The sequence below is a fragment of the Heteronotia binoei genome, chromosome 21 (assembly GCF_032191835.1).
Source record: "Heteronotia binoei isolate CCM8104 ecotype False Entrance Well chromosome 21, APGP_CSIRO_Hbin_v1, whole genome shotgun sequence".
Taxonomy (NCBI): domain Eukaryota; kingdom Metazoa; phylum Chordata; class Lepidosauria; order Squamata; family Gekkonidae; genus Heteronotia; species Heteronotia binoei.
Window position 1 is genome coordinate 132,887,771 of NC_083243.1, and position 24,314 is coordinate 132,912,084.

General features: G+C 42.9%; 1 protein-coding gene across 1 annotated transcript in view; it reads left to right on the forward strand.

Moving 5' to 3' along the window:
- The first annotated feature begins 285 nt into the window (after positions 1 to 285).
- DNAJC24 (DnaJ heat shock protein family (Hsp40) member C24) overlaps positions 286 to 24,314 on the forward strand; it is a 103,349-nt gene continuing 79,320 nt past the window's right edge. Inside the window, exons 1-2 of the mRNA XM_060262941.1 lie at positions 286 to 418; positions 13,463 to 13,598. Of these exons, the coding sequence (XP_060118924.1) occupies positions 13,491 to 13,598 (108 nt within the window). The 5' untranslated portion in view covers positions 286 to 418; positions 13,463 to 13,490. The remainder of the gene's footprint in view (positions 419 to 13,462; positions 13,599 to 24,314) is intronic.

A 24,314-nucleotide genomic window follows, 5' to 3' on the forward strand; every position in this document is an offset into this window, starting at 1 on the left:
GCCAGAGGAAGACTGCCTACAGAGATTGCTCAGACGGGCAGAAAAAAAGAAGCGGCGTGCCTTCCCAGAAAAAGCCACGCTGAGACTCTTGGATGTAAAGCGGCGGCAGGAAGACGTCTCGGTTTCCCAGTAACGAAGAACTGACTCATAATAAAGAGAAGATTAATGAAAACGTTGATTCCGGCTACGGCGCTTTCTCTAGACTCCAGTGGGTCGCCATGGTGACGGCGTCTCTCACTAGCTGGGCTCCACCCGCCTTTTTCCTGTGTTTCAGTCCATTCAGCCGGGTAGGAAACAGAGCTCAGTATCGGAACGTTTCCGGCAACGAGGCGTGTTTATTGGAGCGCCTCACATATTTCCTCGTCGGAGTACTATTGTGGCTTATCAGAGTGACTGGCTTCTCCTCTAGTGTCTTATGGTGAGTGTCTCATAAGGGTTTTGTGTGGTTCAGTGAGTGTTGTTGCTTCGAAGATAAGATTAGATAAGAAGCCGGTTTATTTTATTCTACTGGCGGCTGTTTCCTGGTGTGTTCTACTGTCTGGCCCGTCATCTACCGATATGTCAAAATTCCGGTGTTTGAATGAAACGGCTAAAGAGAGGCCCTGCTCCTTCTTGAGGATGCGTATATTGTACTAGTGTTTTTTTGTGAAATAGGGGGAGGGCATTATGGTACCTCAGCGAGTTTCAGTTATAGAGGAACTGGTTGGCCTCTATGTGAGACAGGATGCTGGACTAGATGGACCATTGGTTTGATCCAGCAGTGCTTTTTATGTTCTTATGCCATGTACTTCTTATCCCCGCCCCCCCCCCCCCATTTTGGGAAGAGAACTGTAGTGCAAAGCTGTCACTGTCAGGATGGATCACGCACTTCTTTATGTTTGGGACTCCTCAGTAGTCATTATCTGGACCCCTCTGTATCAGTAGCCTGTCAAGATTTTCCCAAAGTAAGTGGCCAATATGCCCCTGAATTCGTGCCTCACCCTCAGGGACTCAGTAATAGTAGCGTACCAATTCAGGTTCAAGGTTTTGGTGTTGACCTTTAACGCCTTGAGTAATCTGGGACCTATGTACCTTTGGGACCTCCTCCTCTGGTACATCCCTGGGAGAGCATTATTCTCCACTCAGAACTATCTAATGGTGATCCCTGGCCCCCAAAATATCCCACAGTCCTTGGCCAGAGACCAGGGTCAGCATGTGGGAGTGAGATAGGTGGCCGCCTGGGGTGCCACCTTGCCCATGGGGTAATGCTGGGCATCCATTCCCCCACTCTTGGCTTCCTGGATCACCGGCCCAGGAAGCTGAGAGCTGCACATCAGTGTGCGCTCTCCTCAAGACTGGCTTCCCTTGCAAGGGAAGCTATTGTTGGAGGAGAATGCGCCCCGCCTGGCTGCTCGCCTGGCTGCTCTCACCCTTGCAAGGGAAGCTGGGCTAAGAAGAGAGCAATCTCAGAGTGTCTCCAAGAGCGCAGTTGCAGCTCGCCTGCAGCCCCTGCTCACCCTTCTTGGGTCTGCCTGAGAAGGCTGAAAGGGGACTGTGGGTGAGCCATGCCTGTGCAGTGCACTCTCAGGGGCTCTCTGAGACTGCCCCAAGGGCAGTCTCTGAGTACATCCAAAAGTGCACTGCACAAGTGTGGCTCTCCTGGAGCCCGCCTAGTCCTCTCCTGCCATGCCACCATGCCTGCCCTCCCCACGGGTGGGGGTGTGGTGGCAGGGTAGGCCCAGGTAGGGATGCAGGGCAGATGCCAGCCTGGGGTGCCCAGGGTCCTAGCGCTGGGCTGGTCAGAGCCAGGGCTTTTTTGGCCCTAGGTCTGACTCCAACCTGTGAAACTCTTTTCCAAGTACCATCAGAGCCTTGCAGGACTTAATGCAATTCCTCAGGGCCTGTAAGGCATATATGTTCTACCAGGCTTTTGGTTGAGGATAGCGATGGTTTCCAGCATGGATGACACCTTCCTCTCCCATCTTTTTCATTTCGGCCTCCTCCTTGCCTTGCTCAAGTGACAGCGATACAATTCAGAGTAGGTTCAGAACTGAATTGGAGACTATTTAATAATATAAAAAAGACTTTAAAAAATTCAACACTGTTATATTGATGTTTTTAACTTCAGTTGTACATCGCCCAGAGCCCTGTGAATTTGGAGACTGGGTGATTAAAAATAAAAAATATAAATAAATAAATAGACTTCCAGAGTGTTTCATCGGAGATGTGGCTCTTCCCAGTACAAAGTGGAACATACTTCTGTATGATTGTTACATTGTCAGTTGTCTTAGCAGTGTATCCATTTATTCATCTAGAAAATAAGGGGGGTTTTTCTTATCCCCCCCTCCCTGTTTCTTTTAAACCAAGAGTGCTTAGATTTAAAATATGTTAAATCAGGGGTGGCCAAACTTGCTTAACATAAGAGCCACATAGAATAACTGTCAGATGTTTGAGAGCCACAAAAGATGAACATTAGATGTTTGAGAGCCGGAAGGAAGGAAAATAGATGGGGAAGAGGAAAGGGGAAAGAAAGCAACTTTAACTTTAAATGCATTCTCCAAGCCACTGGCTGGCTTGGTTTGGAGAAGTGATGTAAAGAGACAAATGCTTTCTTCAAGTCAGCTGATGGAGTATCAGAGCCACACAATATGTGTGAAAGAGCCACATGTGGCTCCCAAGCTGCAGTTTGGCCTCCTCTGTGTTAAACAGTTCTCCAGTATGGTAATAGTGTTTGTTCTGTGGAGAGCCTAAAAATGAAGACCCAATGTGGTGGATATGTTGCACCACCCTCTAATTAGAAGCATGAATCAATACGAGTTGTGACTATTGTGTATCAGTAAGCTGCAAACCTACTTTTGATTTATTGACATTTATTATAGAAATCTTGTGGTCAATGCTTTGAGCCTAAGACCCAGGGGGAAACATGAAGCAGCTAGGCATTGCAAGCTTTTGTACATAAATTGCTTCATATGCTGGTCAAGAATATGTAAAGGCACCATGACACAGACTAAGGGCTATGTGTTTGTCTACAAAACTATAGTCTTCCCCAGATAAATACCTACAACTCCTACAAGGCAGTGCAAGAATACAGAGACAGCAATATATAGTGGTCAGTATCAGCCTGCTTATATGGGAAACCTAAGTTAAAAATCCCCAGTCTACAAAGGAAATGTGCTGCGTGAACTTGGTCTGGACACACTCTCATCCTAATCCACTTTACTGGATTGTTGCTATTCCCATTTAAATAGTTCACATTGCTTTCCTACTGAGAAAGATTGGATCTCAAAGGCATGAATACAGTGAAAAGGGGGTTGTGGGCTCTCCTTCTTTGGAGGTTTTAAACAGAAGCTAGATGGCCATCTGCCAGCATTGCTGATTCTGTGAATTTAGGCAGATCATGAGAAGGGGGGCAGGATGGGTTGCATCAGTGCTTAGTTCTCATGACCCTTTCTTACTTGCCCAGAGAATGCTGTTTACCACTTTGAGGTCAGGAAGCAATTTTCCTCCAGTCCAATTTTGCCAGGGATCCTGGAGGTTGTTTTTTGGTATTTTTTTTTTTTACCATATTCTGAGTGTGGAGCAGGTGTCTCTGGGGATGTATTGGGAGAGGTATTTGTGAGTTTCCAGCAGTGTGCAGGTGGTTAGACTAGATGACCCCAGAGGTCCTTTCCAACTCTGTGATTCTGTGACCCTGCTTAGCTTCTAAGATCTGATGAGACTGGGCCAGCCTGGGCCATTCAGGTTTTTAAAAAGGTAAAGGTCATTCCCTGTGCAAGCAATGGGTCATTACTGACCCATGGGGTGATGTCACATCAGGATGTTTTCAGGGCAGACTTTTATGGGACGGTTTGTCATTGCCTCCCCCATCTACACTTCACTCCCAGCAAGCTGGGTACTCATTTTATTGACCTCAGAAGGATGGAAGGCTGTCAGCCTTGAGCTGGCTACCTGAACCCAGCTTCCGCCAGGATCAAACTCAGGTCATGAACAGAGCTTGGACTGAAGTACTGCAGCTTACCACTTGTGCCACAGGTTAGGGCAATTCAAATCTATATTAAAGAAAAAGAATCTCAGCCTTCTTGCTGCTCTTTGATGGGTGTTCCTGCCTGCCAGCTACTATCCATGGATTCTGGAGCCCATGATTATCATTAAAGGTCTTGCTGCATTCAGCTTTAGTAGTTTCACCAATTACAACCAGATGTTGAGGGAGCATTGGATGGGGAAGTAATACCTTGATGTCATGTTTGTTCTGCAAAACTCTACAAATCTTCTCAACTTGTTGAAAAGAAATGAAGTCAGATTGCACTCTATTATAGCAAACATCATTGGAAGGAGAGCAAATAACCATCACCACCTTGTAGGGTCTTCCTAATAGTACCAAGTAAAACATACCAGCATGTAGGAATGAACTACACAACAGTAAGCTTGGTCCAGAGGAGGGCGATGAAGATGGTGAGGGGTCTGGAGACCAAGTCTTATGAAGAAAGGTTGAAGGAGCTGGGAATATTTAGCCTGGAGAGGAGGTTGCTGAGAGGTGATATGATCACCATTTTCAAGTACTTGAAGGGCTGTCATATAGAGGATGGTGTGGAATTGTTTTCTGTGGCCCCAGAAGGTAGACCAGAAGCAATGGGTTGAAATTAAATCAAAAGAGTTTCCGGCTCAACATTACGAAGAACTTCCTGACTGTTAGAGCGATTCCTCAGTGGAATAGGCTTCCTTAGGAGGTGGTGGGCTCTCCTTCCTTGGAGGTTTTTAAACAGAGGCTAGATGGCCATCTTACAGCAATGAAGATCCTGTGAATTTGAAAGGAAAGGTCCCCTGTGCAAGCATCAGTCGTTTCCGACTCTGGGGTGACATTGCTTTCACAACGTTTTCACGGCAGACTTTTTACGGGGTGGTTTGCCATTGCCTTCCCCAGTCATCTACACTTTTCCCCCAGCAAGCTGGGTACTCATTTTACCAACCTTGGAAGGATGGAAGGCTGAGTCAACCTCAAGGCGGCTACCTGAAAACCCAGCTTCCACCGTGGATCAAACTCAGGTCGTGAGCAGAGCTTAGTGCTGCAGTACTGCAGCTTTAACACTCTGAGCTGCTGTGAATTTAGGGGCAGGTATTTGTGAGTTTCCTGCAGTGTGCAGGGGGTTGGACTAGATGACCATGGAGGTCCCTTCCAACTCTATGATTCTATGATCTATGGTATGGCCTTAGTTGGAATATTGTTTACAGTTCAGTGTATCTCAAAAAGGACAATGGAAAAAGTACAAAGAGGGCAAGATCATTAGAGGGTTAGAGTACATTCCTTCCCTGAGAAGAAAGGCTGAACAGTCTGGGACTTTTCAGTTTAGAAAAGAGATGACAAGAAAGGCATGATAGATGTTTATAAAATTATGCATGGGATAGAGAGAGTTGACAAAGATAACTTTTCTTCCCTCTTCCAAAATACTACAACTTGAGGGTATCTAATGAATCTGATGGGCAGTAGGTGCAGGATGGACAAAAAGAAATGCTGCCTTACACAGAGAGTTATTAAAATGTGGAATTCGCTGCTGTAGTGATGGCCACAGGAATAAATCGTTTTAAAAGAGGATTAGATAGATATCCTCCATGAATCTATCAGTGGCTACTAGCCTCTATGCCATGTTGTTGGCCTTCCAAAGGAACTGGTTGGTCACTATGTGTGACAGGATGCTGCACTTGATGGACTATTGGTCTGATCCCACAGGGCTCCTCTTATGCCATATACCCACATGCAAGCATCCCTGCCCCAAGCCACACACACCCTTCCCCTGAAAAAGAAACTAAAAAGAAAAAAAAAAGGCTGAGGCCAAGTTTGAGCAAATCCCAGAGGGCCCTGATCTCTATGGTGAGCTAATTCCATGAGTTTGGGTCCAGGGCTGAAAAGGCTTTGGCCCCGCTTGAGGCTAGATGGATGTCTTTTGGGCCAGGGATTACCAGTAGATGTTGGTTGGCTGATCGTAAGGCCGTTTGGGGTACATAAGAAATAAATAAGGTGAGAGGCAGTCCCACAGGTATGTTGGTCCCTGGCCACTCAGAGCCTTAAAACCAACACCATGAAATGGATCTGGAACTCTAATCAGCAGCCAGTGCAATCTGCACGGTACTGGCTGGATGTGCGACCACTGAGGCATACTGCTGCATTTTGCACTAGCTGCAGCTTCCAGATCAGGTACAAGGATAGGCCTCCGTACAGCAAGTTACAGTAGTCCAAACTGGAAGTGAGCATTGCATGGATCAATGTAGCCAAGTTGCAGGAGGAAAGGTAAAGAACTAACTGTTGAACCTGCTGAAGATGAAAGAAGACTGAAATGGCAACTGCTGAGACCTCGGCCTTTAAGACTAACAAAATTTGTGGTAGATTATGTGCTTTCATGAGTCACTGCTCACTTGCAGACTTCCATTTATTCTTTGCATCCCTCTGGACTGACTCCTCCTGTACCAAACTGAGACCAGTAGCGATTTCGCACTAGAGCTTTAATCCTGGTTTAACTCTATCCCCAAACTGACTTTCTGTACTAGAATCAGAGAAACCAACTTTATGACTTTATGATTCTATGGTTTTAGTGCAGAAAGTCAGTATGGGGACAAAGTTAAACCAGGATTAAAGCTCTAGTGCGAAATTGGTCCTAGGTTTCCAGACTCATTACTAGTGCTGATATCTCCATGCCTACTATATAACACCTTATCCAATCAAGCCTGCTATTGCCATTTGGCATCTGAAATAATCTTTATAAAGTTTATATCTCTGGTATCTCATGTTACATTTTATGGCACATGTGGCCTGGCCCTACAACGTGACATTTATGTCAGATCCAGTCCTCATAACAAATGAGTTTGACATCTCTGGTCTAAGCATTTTGGCTCTACTCCATCCTTAGTAGATGGTTGAGAGTTATTTATCTTGCCTCATTAACAAGGTCTGCATACCTGAAAATATACAGAAATCTTACCTTGAATTTGAGTTTTCTGAAAAGATTCAGATATATTTTCAAAGCATTTTGAAGTACTAATGACTTCCCAAGCATTTCTGAAACATCTCCCAATTCTCTGATGCATCTCATGAGCCTGTATTTCTATACCAGTTCAGAGAGCTTGTGTTAGGTTGAGCAAGTAGCTTCTGTGAGTGCTGTGAAATGCTTCCATTTCTGTAAGAGTCAGTTTTTTCTTCCCTATGTTGTCTAGTTCCTTGAAGCATTGTCTCCTTGGCCCTGATTTTCCCCTGATGTATGGTTAATGAGAAGCTGTCATTATTGTGTCAGCACGTTACAAAGGCTTTCTCTTTTTCTGCTGTTCATTAATGTAATGAGGTGTTAGCCATTGCCTGACATTGATTGCATTATGTGCTTGTACTGAGAGGAGGCATCAAGAGATCTAGTTCCCTGGGTATATTAGATTGGAAGACAGTCCTTTTCCAGGTTTTTGTTCTTATTTGTGAAACTGGAAAAATGCTCCATAGCAGCATATGTAGCAAGTTTGCCAAGGCTGCAATTGAAAACATACTTATCAGGAAATAACTACTGTTGAATTTAGTAGGACTTATTACTTCACATAGTTTAGTGCATCAAGGTTTTCTGGAAGGAAGGAAGGAAGCTCAGTGGCTGGGATCCAAAGAACTGTTTTATATATTCCCTAATACCTTGAGTACTGAGCTTTTTTCTTTGAGCAGTAGACCTTCATGTCATAATTCAAGTAGCTTTTCAGAGTCCCCTCAGTTTACAAAGCAGGTTGCTATGCAGTCAAGAAACATAAGCCCACTGCTGTCTTGTAGAACTAGTTGCACAGTTTTTTGTATCTAAGTCAATGAATTAAAACAGTAATGAGAGGGACTGTGTTTACCACTCAGAGGTTGCAGTACTTCATAGCTTTCGCTGAGTACAAAACTCAGACAAAGGATAGAGATTTTACATTCTTTTCAGATAGACATCAAACATTTCCAAGAATAGGTATGTGTTGGATATCAAAAAGCTTAACAATCAATCTAGTCAATTCAACCAAAAATATTTGCAGATCATAATTCCATAGAAGTAGCTTGGCAGTAGAACAGAAAATTAAGAGGAAGATGGAGATTGAATGACAATCTTTTACTACAATAAGAAGTAGTAAGCAAGTGTAAAAAAGATCTGGAAGAATTTTCTAAAATAAATAATACAGAAGCGATGTCAACTACAATTTGGGAAGCAAGCAAAGCTTTTATTAGAGGGAAAAGGAAGAGGAGAAGAGTTGGTTTTATACCCCCCCTCTTCACTACCCAAAGGAGAGCAATTTACTTTTGCCTTCCCTTCCTCTTCCCACAACAGACACCCTGTGAGGTACGTGTGGCTAAGAGAGTTCTGAAAGAACTGTGACTGACCCAAGGTCAACCAGTTGGCTTCATCTGGAGGAGTGAAGAATCAAACCCAGTTCTTCAGATTAAAGTACACTGGCTGTCAGCTGCCAGCAAGAAAGGAGAAAAATCAGAACAAACCAATATATTAGTAGGGAAAAATCCAGTGGTTGGAGCAAGAGCACACACAAAAAAGAGTTCAAACAATTAAAAAAATTAGACTTGTTAAAAATGGAAGAGGTACAGAAAAAAATTAAAATTTCTAAAACAAAAGCATTTTGAACATGTGAAGAAGCCTGGCGATAACTTGGTGTACTGTCTTAGGAAGCAGAAAGAAAAAAGAGTAATAAGATGTGTAAAGAAAGGAGATCAGATTAAATATGCAGAAAAAGAAATACAAGAACAATCTATTAGTGTTTTTTCAGGATTATACAAAAATAAGTCTGTCTCAGAAAAAGGAATAAGAATTTCTAAAAGACATCCTGACTACAAAGGTTACACCAGAACACAGAAAAAAATTAAACCAGATAATAACAATTCAAGAATATTGACATTAATTCAAGACAATAAAGATATAAAAAAGACAAGCACCAGGCCTGGATGGGCTGACAGCAACATATTACCAACATTCTGAAGAAGTTTTATAGAATTATAGTATTATAGAAAGTTATGAATGAGACAAACTATTACAAAGCAGGGGTGGAGTCCTAGCAGGAGCTCCTTTGCATATTAGGCCACATCCTCCTGATGTAGCCAATCCTCTAAGAACTTACAAAGAGAGCCTTTGTAAGCTCTTAGAGGATTGGCTAAATCAGGAGGTGTGGCCTAATATGCGAAGGAGCTCCTGCTAGAATTCCACCCTGACGAAAAGTTATGAATGAGGTATCACCAAGAGGCATATATAACATTAATGTATAAAGAAAGCATTGATGAACTTTTGAAAGTATGGTTTACACGGTGGAATTTATTGAGCCCTCCAAATTTTCCACTTATATCCCCAATAGAAGCTGATCATGATAAGAACATGAGAAATAAACTTGGTTTTTAAACATATGGTAATATGGTCAATGCTTAGGGAAAAATCAAGACCCGGCAACTAAGATATTAGAGATGAAGAAATCAATATACAATGGTTGCTAGGTTATCAATCAGTTTCAAAACTAAAGTTAATTATCAGCCAGGAAGGTGGAGCTCTAGGAGAGGTGACTGAGTTTGAACACCTGATTATAAAACAAAAACAGCATTTACTACAATTGATATATATATGTTATTGCTTCAGTTAGAAAAATGTATGATTAAATGAATGCAGAATTTTAGAGAGCAGATACCTATGCATCAATGGGAATGGTTATAGGGAAAACAAATTAAATTTACACACAGTCAGGTATTAAGAGAAACTGCTATAAAATGTTTGTAGATGGTATAAAACCCCAAAGGATATTGAGAAAGTAGACAAAAACTGCAAAGGAAAATGCTGGAAATGTCAAGACATACCATGTATCTTTTACCTTATGTGGTGGACTTGTAAAAAAAAGCAAAAAGATATTGGAAGGAAATACATGGAAAAATGTAGAACATGTTCAAATTAAAATTTCTTATGGAAACTAATAATATGCTATTATTCTGCCTGATAAATTACCCAGAATTTTAGAAGAGATATTAAAATGCATGGTGACTGTGGCTAGAATTATCTATGCAGCAAAATGAAAATTAGACATCTGTCCAAGCTTAAAAGAATGAGAAAATAAACTTGCCAACTATGAAGTAATGGCAAAATTAACAACCTATTTGAGAAACAGATAAATTATAAAATCTGAGGAGATCTGAAGTGTGTATTGTGCAAGCGGGAGACAAATTCAGAATGAGAAGCAGTTAAAATTGAATATAAATGTATTGCAATGCAGAAGCAAAATGAGAACAAGTTTTGAATATAAATGTATAAGTGGATTTTAAACAGAAACATTTATTTTCTTATGAAATATATAATAGACTTTTTGTACTTTGATATATTAAAAGTTATAGCGTGTTGCATCCTGCGCCACCCCCCTCCCCCTTGGCCGTTACCCTGCCGCCTCAGAGCCTAACTGTTTGTCTGGGGTCTCAGAACTGGAAGGGAGCCAGGTTAACAGCACTCTAGTGGCTCCTGCTCCCTTGCTGAGACTGGCTCTCATCTCTCTGGGTTGCCCAGTCCACCAGTGCACTTCTTCCTTGACCCCCTTTCAGGCTTCTCCTTCTATCCCCTTCCTGTCTGCCCATTCTCCTCCCAGGCTCCAGCCCTGCCCCCCTTTATAAACGGAGATGCCCAATTCTCAGGTATCCTTGTCTCCTTCCCCTCCTGCTCTCCTTCATCTTCCTACCCTCACCACCCTCCGGGTTCAGCTGTCTTAGGTCGAGTGGCAAAAGCTGTGAGGCTGGGCCACAGCCTGAGCAGCAGGTCAAACCGGCTTCCTTTCCCGCTGGCATCTGGATGTGTTCCTCAGGCACTTGGCAAGGCCCATCCCTTCTTAGAGCCATCTTCAGCTCAGCTGGGTAGCTCCACAGTCAGCTGGGCTCCTTCTTGGCTGCCACCAAGCCTGGTGGACCCTGATGTGTTTGCCCCAACTCCCAGGTAAGCCCACCAGGGTTCAGGCTGCCAGGCATCATCGAGGCTCTGAGAGCTGTCAGGCAGCTTGCAGGGAGTGTCACAGAGACTTTCCCACTGGAGTCCTGGCTGGGACCTACTGGAACATAGTGAGTATGTAGAAATGGCAAAATATGTGACATTGAATATGTAGCAACTAGGAGTAAGGGCCGTTGTGAAGAAAAATCCAATGGACTCTAGAAGGAGGCTCTGGGCAAGTGCCCGCCACCCTTGCTGTCTTCCCACCCACCCAAATGAAGGCACTGACTCTCCGCCCCCACTTCAAGGGGAGCTGATCTCTGCCATCTAGAGAGCAATTGTAAATCTGAGTGATCTCCCAGTGGTTCCCCAGGAGGAAATGGCATTGTACCTGTCTGAGGTCCTATCCCTCCTCAAACCCCACCCTTTCTAGGCTCCACCTCTTAAATCTTCTGGAATTTCCTAACCTGGAGTTGGCAGCCCTATATCCTTCCATTTATCTGCCCCACTGACTTCAGATTTCCATCGCCTTCCCCCACCCTACAGCCTCTACATAGGAAAAGGACAATCTTTCTTTACAGTGTGTGTGTGGGGGGGGGGGTTGCTGCTCTCCCTCCTTTGATCTGAGCAGCAACCCCATGAGGCATGTTAGGCTGGAAGTCTGTGACTCATCCAAAATCACCCAGACAGCTTCCACAACCCTCACCTGGAGATTGGCAACTGTGATTCCCCAAGAGGAAAGGTCTCTCCCTCAGAGGTCTGTAGTGATACCTTAGGAATTTCTGACCTACCTGGAAAGGTATCACTAAAGGCCTCTGGGTGAGTGCCCCCCCCCAGCCTTGCTGTCTTCCCAAGTGAAGGCATTCACGCTCCCCCTACCTCAAGGGAAGCTGATCTCTACCATCTGGAGAGCAGTTGTAATTCTGAGTGATTGGCAACAGTGGTTCCCCAGGAGGAAAGGCCTCTCCCTCAGAGGCCTGTAGTGTTACTTTAGGAATTTCCCACCAATCTGGAAAGATATCATTAAAGTCCTCTGGGTGAGTGCCCCCCCCCCCAGCCTTGCTATCTTTCCAACCACCCAAGTGAAGGCATTCACTCCCCCCCCCCCCCGCAAAGGGAACTGATCTCTGGAAAGGGGGCAGCCTGTTAGCCCCTTCCTGCTGTGAATGAACATTTCTTTTGTGTCAGTTGAAGAGAAGTAACTACTACTGTTTTGTCTCATGAACACATCTCTCACAGTTTACTGTTTGCTTCACTTTTTGCTTCATGGCAGCATTGTTTTTTTTTGGGGGGGGGGGAAATGGACTGTCCTGGACTTCCCTGAGAGGCAGTAGTGATCAGTATGCCCCAGGAGAACCTGTCAGCAGAGAACTGTCTTCCTAAAAGGTCAGTGGCCTTCTGGTGGGGTTCTTGCCTGATGGGGCTGGCAGTGGGCAGAGGAGAGCAGAATCAGCCAATGGCACACCAGAGACAGTTCAAGCCAATCCTGTGTAGGCCACATCCAACCAATGAAAATTCTCAGATTTGCTACCACGGTTGGGCTTTTATTACTGATGATGATTAAACTAATAATGTAGTTACAAAATAGATTGGTTATGAAATTTGAAATGTTAAATATAAAAGTACACCCAGCAACAGTAAGAACCATTGTATTTTATAGATAGTGTCTTAAAATTATAATGAAGGGGATGTAGGGAGAAATATTTTCTGTTTTATACACTCTGTAATATATAATTATCTTTGTTATATACAATTGTTATATAATTACATTGTTTTCTAAAATAAATTTCATACACCTTAAGAGAATATGAATTCCAAGTTTGATGATTCAGTCTCTACAGTATTTTTTCCAATTGATGAGGAAGCATTATCCTTATTACTGTATGCTTTTGATACAATTTACCATATTTACTCTCATATATTCACTGATGGTAATGCAAGTACTCTGCAAGTGGTTGGTTTTCCAGTTGTCTACAAACCATATGTCTATTGCATTATCTTTTGGCTGTTCCATCGCGTTGACTGTGCTTGACTTTTTCTATGTAATCCACCTTGAATCCCAGTCAGAAAGGCAGACTATAAATAACATAAATAAAATTTTAAAAAATTAAAAATGTTTTGAGCTGAGATGTTATGATTTCAATGAATGCAAAAATTTTGATATAGCGCCTATGTTATTGTTTTAATGTTTTATTGTCTTAATGCTTGATACTGCGTTTTTAAGATGCCAGTTTGGCTTGTGAGTCGCCTTGAGCCCACTCATAGGGAGGGCAGGATATAAATTAAATAAATAAAAGCTATACAGTTTGGCACTTGCCATGTTGCTGCTTGCCATGAGTATTGGGATATATACAGGGAGAAAACAGATGAATGAATTTCAGAAACTATTCTGCAACTTTAGGAAGGGGGGAATTTGGGTCATCACTGTGGAGTTCTGGGCCTCAAGAGTCCTATTTTTCATCACTGTGTTTCACCATAATATCTCTTTAATTCTTTAAAAGATGTTATTTATAATTTTGTTGTCTTTATAATTCAAACAGACACTATAAATGATTACCTAGTCATGCAATGGCTTTTGGAGAATTACCTAAAGAGGACTGGTATAGCATTCTGAATGCAGAGCCATCAGATAGCCTGACAGAATTGAAAAGGAAATATCAAAAGCTGGTATTATTGGTAAGTATAACTTAAACCTATTGGAAGGCAAAAATAAATAACTTAAAATAATATACAGTCAATAAATATTATATAAACAGGATCAGATATAGTAACTGATAGTAACATGTTAGCAATTAGCTTATTAAATACAAGTAAAACTAATTCGTTTTGCCTCTTGAATAACCTTGACATTTTATTTTTTTCCAGCATTCTAAAAATGCTAAAGAATCTAGTTGCTTTTTAAAAATCATATGAAACAAAAGAATATCTCCAAACTTAAAATAATTCTTTATCTTAATTAAAGAAAATGACTTACCTTCCTTTTGATTGTGGCAGCATGAAATGAATCAATCAGTGTTTGTGACTTTATAATTTGCTACCATGGAAGCAATTATAATGTCACTATCACTACTAGACTGTGGCATCACTGGATAAATTGAGCAAGAGACATGAAAAAAATCTGTAAAATTGTATTGTTAAACTGCAATAATGGAATTAAAAACAGTATGTGAATAAATACTAAAATTAGACTCTTTTTGTTATATCTGTTTGTAGAAGTTCTTGTATAAATTACATGTGAGTTTTCTCAGTATCTTCTAATACCACTTCAAGTGTGTTTTTTAACATAGATCCAATAACTATATATGTAAAAGTATATTGGATGAGTCCAACCATGTTTTCTGCATGATGCCACAAAACTGAACAAACTGCTTAGAGACAGGGAAACACTGTAATGACATGAAGCTATCTGTATCCCTGCCTGACTGCAGGTACAATGTGACAATGATCCCATTTCTGTAGGTACAATGTGACAATGAATCACTCACTGGTTATAGGCAAAAAATTGAATCCAGTGGCAGTTGAGTCCTTAAGACCAACGAAGTTTTATTCAAGGTACCGTATATGCTTTCGTGTGCATGCACACTTCTTCAGATACAAATCAGTCAGTGTTCATGATTTCATAAGTTGCTACCAAGATAGCAGTTATAATATCACCATCACTGGATAAATTGAGCATGCAGTCTTTAAGTCTCTAGCAATATATGGGTAATTTGGGACATTGGCAACTGTGAATATTGCCACTATATTTAAAACTTCTGTGTTCCAAGTAATTGGATTGTACTCTTGATTCTCCAAAATTCATGGAACTTAGCGTGTACCTTAAAGGTCAAATCAGTACAATGCCTATTAATATGTTTAGCTAAGAGTAAAGCATCAAACAGTTCTGCAGTAGGGATATGCAAAAAAATTTTTTTGGGAAAAAATCGGATTTGGACATATACAGGGTCCAAAAAATTCATAATACCGTATATTTCTGAATACTGGTACTCGGAATAGCCATATATATGGTAGATGCACAGCTATTTCTGAATATAAGGCTCCATTATACCGTATGGCCATTGAAATCAATGGCAAAATAGGGTATATTGGAAGCCGCCTGGAAGGGAGGGGGTTTGAGGGGGAGCCCCCAAATATGCAGAGGACCTGCAGGCAACTCTCCCCTACAAACTCCCCAAGTCCCAAAAAGTTTGAGCCACGGGGTCCCATTCCAGGGGCACCCAAAGAGGGTGCCCCTATCCCACCATTATACCCTATAGGCCATTGAAATCAATGGCAACATAGGACATAATTAGAGGCTATGGGGGGCAGGGGGTTTGAGGGAGAGCCTCCAAAACTCCAGGGGAAACCACAGGGGACTCTCCCCTACAAAACCCCCAAGTCCCAAAAAGATTGGGCCAGGGGGTCCCTGTCTTTGGGCTTCCCAAAAGGCCCATTGCCACCAATGCTGGGGAAAGCCCAATTAGCCATTTCCTCCACTATAACTGCTGTGGGAAAAGTGGCTCTGGCCAGAGGGGGGTTTGAGGGAGAGGCCCCAAAATTGCAGGGCAGCTTCAGGGGACTCCCCTGCATTCAACCTCCCTGGCCCAAAAAGACTGCATCCATCTGTGGGCACCCCAAAAGGAACACTGTTTCCAATGGTGAGAAAAAAAACAATTAGAGCCACATCCCTCACTGTAATTGTCGTGGGAAAAGTGGCTCTGAGGAACAGAGGGGTTTGAGAAGAGCCCCCCAAACTGCTGTGCAACTTCAGGGCACTGTCCCACACAAAACCCACAAGGCCAAAAAAAAATTGGACCGGGGGTCCAGTTCCTGGGGCACCCAAAGCCAAACCTAACTTCACACCAGAGAATCTCTATAGGACCCAAATGCATTACATCCATTTATCTACTCTATGAACCCTGCTAGCCTGGAACCAATATAAACCCAGTTGCCAATGTCACTGCCACAAATAAACCCAGATGCCAGCTCTCCATCCCTGCCCCAAACAACATAGGGAGAGCTGGCCAAGCACAACAAGCATGCTGGTTCTGGGTCTCTCACCCAGATACCAGCTTCACTGCCACAGAACACGCAATCTACAGATGCCAGCTCTCCAGCACTGCCCCGAACAATACAACTCTCAAACAAGAGAAGCGATGGATCACACCTAGCTCCACATCATGCTGTATCTGACACAAAGCAAGAAGCATTTAGACTTACCTTGAGTGATAGATGGTTGGCTGGTCAAGGTTCTTTTGCGTTACCCAGGGTGCACCACGAGGAGGCGAGCCAGAGTTGCACTCCAAATGAGGAAGATCACTGGGAGGGCCTCAGATTGTGTGAGAGGAAGGGAACCATTCCTTCTCTCTCAGCTCAGCAGCAACACACCAGCTATCACTGTCCCATTAGAGGGACCTCAGCATTGGTATGGCTGCTGGCTGCCTGTCATCATCACTGGCTGTGGAGTGGGAGGGGGAAACTGGGTCCTCCCCCTCCCCTCCACCCCTCTAGTCTTCTCCTTGGCCTTGCCCCCAGGGCTTCTCTTCTGTTGCCTGTCACTCATGTCACCCTTGGCCAGTCTCACACAACTTGAACTGAGAGTGGGGTTTTTTACAAACCTAATTCTCTACACTGTACCCTGAACCAACAGGTGCCCTGACTTCTTTTTAAAAACCCTCCCACCAAAACTTGTTTGTTTGTTTGTTTGGTCCCTAACCTGTCCTTCTTTGGGTTGGGGTAGTAGTAGTCTGGTAAAGTTTAGGAGATGCTGCCTCTACCTGGCTACAGTTTTTAAAAGGCTACCTTGAGATGAAGGCAATCCTTGTTATATCCTCCTAGTTAAACTTCTCCTAACTAGATCCTGGGACAAACCGGATTTCCTTGCAAACTAGAAATCAGGTGTCCTCTGTAACTAGAGAGAAGCTGTGGCTTACCCTATGGAAATCTAAGGATGCATTGGCTTTCAGTGGCTGAAAGCAAGATGCACTGCAACCCTAGTCTCTTTAAAAGGGTGCCTGATGTGGCCTAGTAGTCACGCTGCCTTTTAGGAGAAACCTAAAATCTTTTAAAATCACCCATATCTGGCCTAGTTGAATTTTGAAAAAAGATAAAGCCCTAAACTGGATTATTTTTAAAAAATTTTTTTAAAAACACAATCCCTAAAAACACCGTTATTAGTGGGGTAGCCTATTTAGTGGCCCTAGCCAAACCGAAAGAACCCTCAGACTCCAAAATAACTATAAAAACATGAAAGTGACCCACCCCACACAGCCCACACACCAATCCCCACACCAACCAAAGGTAATTAAAAAAACCTCAAAACATGACAGAAAGAAACTTAACTTTTAACCCCCCTTTCCCCCAAAATCATAACCAGGTAAAGGGACAACAGGATATGATGCAAAACCAATAGCAACAGATCCAAACAGATCACTGAGAAAAGGCCAAGAAAATCAACTATTAAAAAAGTGACCTTTTCAATAATAAAAAACCTCAGGCCAAATCAGTCAAACCCCCCCCCCAAAAAAAAAAACCAGAACCAAGAAAAGGGACAACAGCAACAGATCCAAATCACTGAGAAAAGGTGAACAAACTCAACTGTTAAAAAAGTGACCTTGTTAACAATTAAAATTAGTCTAAACAGCCCCCCCCTCACCAAGAACCAGAACCAGAAGAGAAAAGGAACAACAGCAGCACAACACAGCAGCAACAAATCAAACACAGAATCCTTTTAAAACAGAAAAAAACTTGACTTTTAACAATACAGGAACTTTACCAACCCCTCCCCTCCCCAAAAACTTTCACCCTAACCCCAAGAAATCCAAGCCACTGAAATCAGGAAAAGTAAAAGGACACTGCACTATAAAAAGTCCTCTCACTAAAGTAAGATATAAGCTAACTGGCACCCCCCCCACCGCAGGCCCCCACCCCAAGCAGAACCCTCTAACCAAATAAGCTAGCCAGTACCCACCCACCTAAATCTGGATAAGTAAAGGGACTCTGAGTCTTAAAATGTCCTTTTACTTACTAAAATAAAAACAAGATCCCAAGACTGTCTTACCCTAGATGTCTTCTCTTCTCCAGGCAGGTCAGGCAAGGCTGAGAGAGCAGTAGCAGCTGAGGTCAAGGGCCAGCGCAGCACAATCTCTCTCTCACACCAACACCAACACAGCAGCAATGGAATGGAGTCCAACCAGGCAGACTCTTTAAAAAGGTTCTCTGGCCCTACACAGAGCAGTTTCAAAAAATACCACTGCTCTGTGATTGGCTAGAAAACACTGTGTACTTGGATACCCAAGTAAACAAAAGAACAACAATGTTGCTGATGGCTGGGGGATTAGCTCAGCCATCAGCTACACAACAGCCCTGCAGAGCATGCATTTGCAATGAGCCTGCTCTTGCGGGGAGGGCGGGATACAAATAAAAAGTATTATTATTATTATTATTATTATTATTATTATTATTATTATTATTATTATTATTTTGCAAATGCATGCTTTGGATTGGCTGCTGGGGCTCCTCTCCCCCTCCCCCTCCCTCCCTGATCCCAGGGAGGCTATGGGAGATGCGGGAAAAGGCTTCCAAAGGCGGGAAAGGAGGCAAGCAGCTCCCCTGAAGCTGCAGAAGCTCCTTTCCCGCCTTTTTTATAGACTTTCGTATACTTCCAAATATTGATTTGGAAGTATATGGAGAGCCGTATACGGCTCCTATATTATGGCTGCAGATTGGGTTTGGAAGTATACAGCACCATATACTTCTGAATCAGGGGTCATTTGGAGGTTTCTTCGGTTCAGCCGAACCGAATGCACACCCCTGTTCTGCAGTTTGAAGTTGATAAAATTCAGCTAGACTGAAATGTATTAGACAAAAATTTTTGGAGCATATTTTTATTCAAAAGAAGGATCAAACTGACTTCAAAATGGGGTCCAAATAATGAATGTTGTTTTCAGTATACTTTGTGTATTCCTCAACCTTAATGAGGTGAATTACCCTGCAGTGTTTCTACCCCTGTTTTAATTTTTGTTTTAAATAAACTGTAGTGTATCCAGGGGTGGCCAACGGTAGCTCTCCAGATGTTTTTTGCCTACAACTCCCATCAGCCCCAGCCAGCATGGCCAATGACTGGGGTTGATGGGAGTTGTAGGCAAAAAACATCAGGAGAGCTACCACTGGCCACCCCTGGTATACCTTTTTGTGCGTGTGTGTTTATACATGCTGGGGCCAATTTTACTCTCAGTGAATTGTATTGAATGGAAGAACAAAATGAGCAATAGGATGAATTTGGCAAAATTGTATTTTCTTGACTTTCTTGTAGATTAGATTATTAAAATACCTTGTTTCAAGTGAAGATTCAGGAACATGACAACAACTTTCATTGTCTGTAAGAAAATGAACTGTATTATCTAATGAAACCAGTGTATGTTCTGAGATGTATTTGTAAAACTAAGTTTCATTTTTATGAATTTAAGTTGTTTTGTGAATTTGTCAGATTATGAAAATGTTTTAGGAGCATCTGACCTTGAATTGCTAAGATTAGAAATAGTATTACGATTTCAGCACCTGAAACATGTATTGTTTTAAATCTGTTAAATTTAGATCTATTAAAGTGTAGGGATAGGCAGCAGAGGAAGGTGCTTTCTAGAGCTAGAACAGAGCTGCTGGTACAGTGAGTGAGACTTGATTTGCTTTTCTAAAACTTCTAGGGAGCATTACCTAGGGTTGCTGTGGGAGGGAACTGTGTGAGTGCTTGGTGGCTGTCGTTTGAGCAGATTATGACCGCCTAGTCTTACCACCACCAGTCCACGTAGGTGAGTTGATATAGTAAGACACAGTATAACAACACGCTGTGTACTTAACTATATACAGGTTTATTTACAAATATACAAACTCTCAGCAAAGTGCTCCGCCAACCGATCATATAGAGTAGAAGGGTATTTCTGTACAGCATAGCATTACTTATATACATATACACTTAGCCTCTGTACCAATGAGCTTTCAGTGCTGAGTCATTCTGCATTCATCACCTTATCCTGGTTAGAACCAGTTCTTACTTGGCTGAGCCTTGCTGGAACACTGATGTCATCTTTTTTGACATTAGCTGTCAGATCAGCATGCTTCACTTGCCTCATGCCTTACTGAGCATTTTCATATGCTAACACTGGAGAGGGGTTTCTGATTGCTTTTGTGTCTCTTATGTGTAGCTGCTGCTGAGTGAAGAGAGCTTGTTTGCCTGGGGTAATTGCTGGCCCCACCCTCTGCTGTTGCTCTGGCTGTTGAGTCGGAGCTGGATTGGGGCTTGAGCCTCTTATTTGCAAGGCTCCTCCTTGCTGGAGGCAGAAGTGCCTCAGCTGCAGTAGAGGAAGGTGCTTTCTAGAGCTAGAACCGAGTTGCTGGTAAGGTGAATGAGACTTGATTTGCTTTTCTAAAACTGCTGGGGAGTATTACCTAGGGTTGCTGTGGGAGGGAACTGTGTGAGTGCTTGGTGCCTGCTGGAGAGGGGTTTCTGATTGCTTTTGCGTTGCTGCTGCTGAGTGAAGAGAGCTTGTTTGCCTGGGGGTAATCGCTGGCCCCACCCTCTGCTGTTGGTCTAGCTGTTGAGTCAGAGGTGAGTGGGGGTTTGAGCCTTTAATTTGCAAGGCTCCTCCTTGCCAGAGGCGCAAGCCAAAGGGCTCTTGGCCTGGGGCCCTTGCCTGGGGGTTCTGTAGAAAGGTGGGTACTTACAAGTAGTTTCAAGTGGCAGCTGGTAGTTGGATTTAAATAGGTCAAGATACAGAAAATTTTGAAATGGATTGCAGGTGAGGGAGCAGAGGCAGTGACGTGTAATGACTGTGGGATGTTTGTATTTCTACCTGAGAGTAGCAGCAATTACACTTGCAGCAAGTGTAAGTTAGTGACCCTGCTGGAGGAGAAGATACAGGGACTGGAGGCATGATTGTCCACGCTGCAGTGTATAAAGGAAGGTGACAATTTTCTTGACAGAACGCATGAGGCGCTCTTGAAAGGACAAGAGGAGGGAGAGGAAGTGGTATCTCAGCAATTAGAAGAGAACCCAACACAGGAGGAGGGTTCCTGGAAAAATGTAACCTGAAGGAGAAAGAAAATCAGGAGATGTTCTGAGCCTCTGCTGCTCTGCAATAGGTTCCAGGATCTCCCCACAGTAACTCATTCTGAACCATTGGAACTAGGGCTACTTCCCCAGCCTCCATGAAGCTTAAAGAAAGTTTCTCAGGAACCTGTGGATAAGAAGCGTGGAGCTTCTGCTCCCCAATATAGGAAGAGAAAGGTGGTGGTGATTGGAGACTCTTTGCTCAGAGGGGTGGAGCCCAAAGTGTGCTGACTGGACTTGTCATCCCGAGAGGTCTGCTGTCTGCCGGGTGCCGGGTGCATGCATCCAGCATGTGACAGAAAGGATTGGAAGACTTATCAAGACCACGGATTACTATCCGGTTTTGCTGATCCATGTGGGAACGAATGATACTGCCCATCATAGCCCTGAACGTATTAGAAAAGACTATGTGGCTCTGGGTCAGAAGGTGAAGGAGCTGGACTCATAGATTGTGTTCTCGTCAGTTCTTCCTGTTGAAGGTGGTGGCTTAGGATGACAAAGAAGAATACTTCAAACAAACGACTGGCTACTTCGATGGTGTCGTCAGGAAAGATTTGGATTTCGGGACCATGGCTTACGCTTTCGAGATGGTGGTCTTCTATCGAGAAATGGTTTGCACCTTACGGCAGTAGGGAAAAGGGTGTTTGGTAGCCTTGCTAAGCTAATAAGGAAGGCTTTAAACTAAATTGTATGCGGGAGCGAGACAATAATTCAAAGCCTCGTATGATGCCAGAAACTGGGGATAAGAACATTAAAGATTTGCAGAGAGTGACGCATATGCTAGGTAATGTTAACTTGCAGGTTTGTACAAAAACTAAACCCTTGGGATGCACAAAACGTGGATTCCGATGTCTCTATACTAATGCACAGAGTATGGGAAACAAACAGGAGGAACTGAAAGTCCTAATACAGGAAGGAGACTATGACATAATAGGACTTACTGAAACTTGGTGGGATGTCACTCCCAACAGGAATATTAGGATTCAGGGGTACAACTTGTTTAAAAGGGACAGGCAAATGAGAAAGGGCGGAAGCATAGCAGTATATGTGAAGGAGGCATATACTTGTGAGGAAATATGTGAATTTGAGTATGGCAGCTCAGTTGAGCATCTCTGGGTAAAAATAAAAGGAGTAAGAAAAAACAGTGATATTATTGTGGGGGTCTGCTATAGACTACCAAGCCAGGCAGAAGACTTGGATGAGATACTCCTAAAACAGACTGCAAAGTTCTCCAAGAGAAGCGATACAGTGATCATGGGAGATTTCAATTACTCGGACATCTGTTGGAAGTCCAACTCAGCTAAAAATGAAAAGTCAAATAGATTCCTTACTTGTCTTCCTGACAACTTCCTTTTCCAAAACTGAAGAAGGAAACAAGGGGATCTGCTATCTTGGATTTGATTCTCACCAATAAGGAAGAATTGATTGAAGAAGTAGAAATAGTGGGCACCCTGGACAGCAGTGACCATGTGATTTTGGAATTTACAGTCTTAGGGAAGGTAAAAGCTATACATAGTCAGACTTATAGGTTGGACTTCAGAAAGGCAAACTTCGATAAATCTAGAACTATGCTGGGTAAAATCCCATGGTCAGAAATACTTAGGAAGAAGGGGTTTCAAGAGGGGTGGGAATTTTTAAAAGCGAAATACTGAAAGTGAAATCACAGACGATTCCTATCAGATGAAAAAAATGGAAGAAGCCTAAGTGGCTGCATAAACAGCTCTCTAAAGACTTGAGAAATTAAAAAGACTCCTTTAGGAATTGGAAGGAGGGCCTTATAACCAAGGATGAATATAGACACATCACCAGTGCTTGTAAAGAAAAAGTTAGGAAAGCTAAAGCTCAGTATGAGCTGAGGCTGGCCAAAGATGCTAAAAACAACAAAAAAGGGTTCTTTTGTGATGTTCAGAGTAAGAAAAAGAGCAAAGACATGGCAGACCCATTGCAAGGGCAGGAAAGTGAAATTGTAATGGGTAATGAAAAGAGGGTGGAACTGCTCAATTCCTACTTTTCCTCACTCTTCTCTTCTGAGGGAAACAATGTTCAACATGGCAAAAACAGAACATATAAGGAGGGTATGAAGTTCCAACCTAGGATCAGCACAGTGGTAGTACATAAACACCTAGTTTCTTTAAATGAAACTAAGTCCTCAGGGTGAGATGAACTGCATCCAAGAGTTCTAAAAGAGCTTGCAGCTATAATTTCTGAGCCTTTGGTTATTATTTTTGAGAATTCTTGGAGAACAGGAGAGATACTGGAAGATTGGAGGCGGGCGAATGTTGTCCCCATCTTCAAGAAGGGGAAAAAAGATGATCCGGGTAACTATCGAGTCGTCATCGACGTCTATACTTGGAAAAGTTTTAGAACAAATCATTGAACAGTCCGTCCTGGAACATTTAGAAAGAATGAATGTGGTTACTAAGAGCCACCATGGGTTTCTCAAGAACAAGTCATGTCAAACTAACCTGATCTCTTTTTTTGAGAAAGTGACTACCTTGCTGGATCAGGGGAGTGCTGTAGATGTTTTTTATCTTGATTTCAGTAAGGCTTTTGATAAGGTTCCACATACTATCCTTGTTGACAAGGTAAAATGTGGTTTGGATCCTGTTACCATTAGGTGGATCTGTAACTGGTTGACAGATCACACCCAAAGAGTGCTTGTGAATGGTTCCTCATCTTCTTGGAGAGGAGTGACAAGTGGAGTGCCTCAAGGATCTATGTTTTGTTCAACATCTTTATCAATGATTTGGAGGAAGGAATAGAGGGAATGCTTATTAAATTTGCTGATGATACTAAATTGGGAGGGGTTGCAAATACAGTAGAAGACAGAAACAGGATACAGGATGACCATGACAGGCTGGAAAACTGGTCTAAAATCAATAAAATGAATTTTAACAGGGATAAATGTAAAGTTCTGCATTTCGGTAGGAAAAATCCAATGCATGGTTATAGGATGGGAGAGACTTGTCTTAGCAGTAGTATGTGCGAAAAGGATTTATGGGTCTTAGTGGCTCATACGCTGAACATGAGTCAACAGTGTGATGCTGTGGCTAATACGGCAAATGCAATTTTGGGCTGTATCAACAGAAGTATAGTATCCAGATCACGTGATGTGATAGTATCGCTTTACTCTGCTCTGGTAAGACCTCACCTGGAGTATTTTGTTTAGTTTTGGGCACCATATTTTAAGGAGGATATGGACAAGCTGGAACGGGTCCAGAGGAGGGCAACGAAGATGGTGAGGGGTCTGGAGACCAAGTCCTATGAGGAAAGGTTGAAGGAGCTGGGGATGTTTAGCCTGGAGAGGA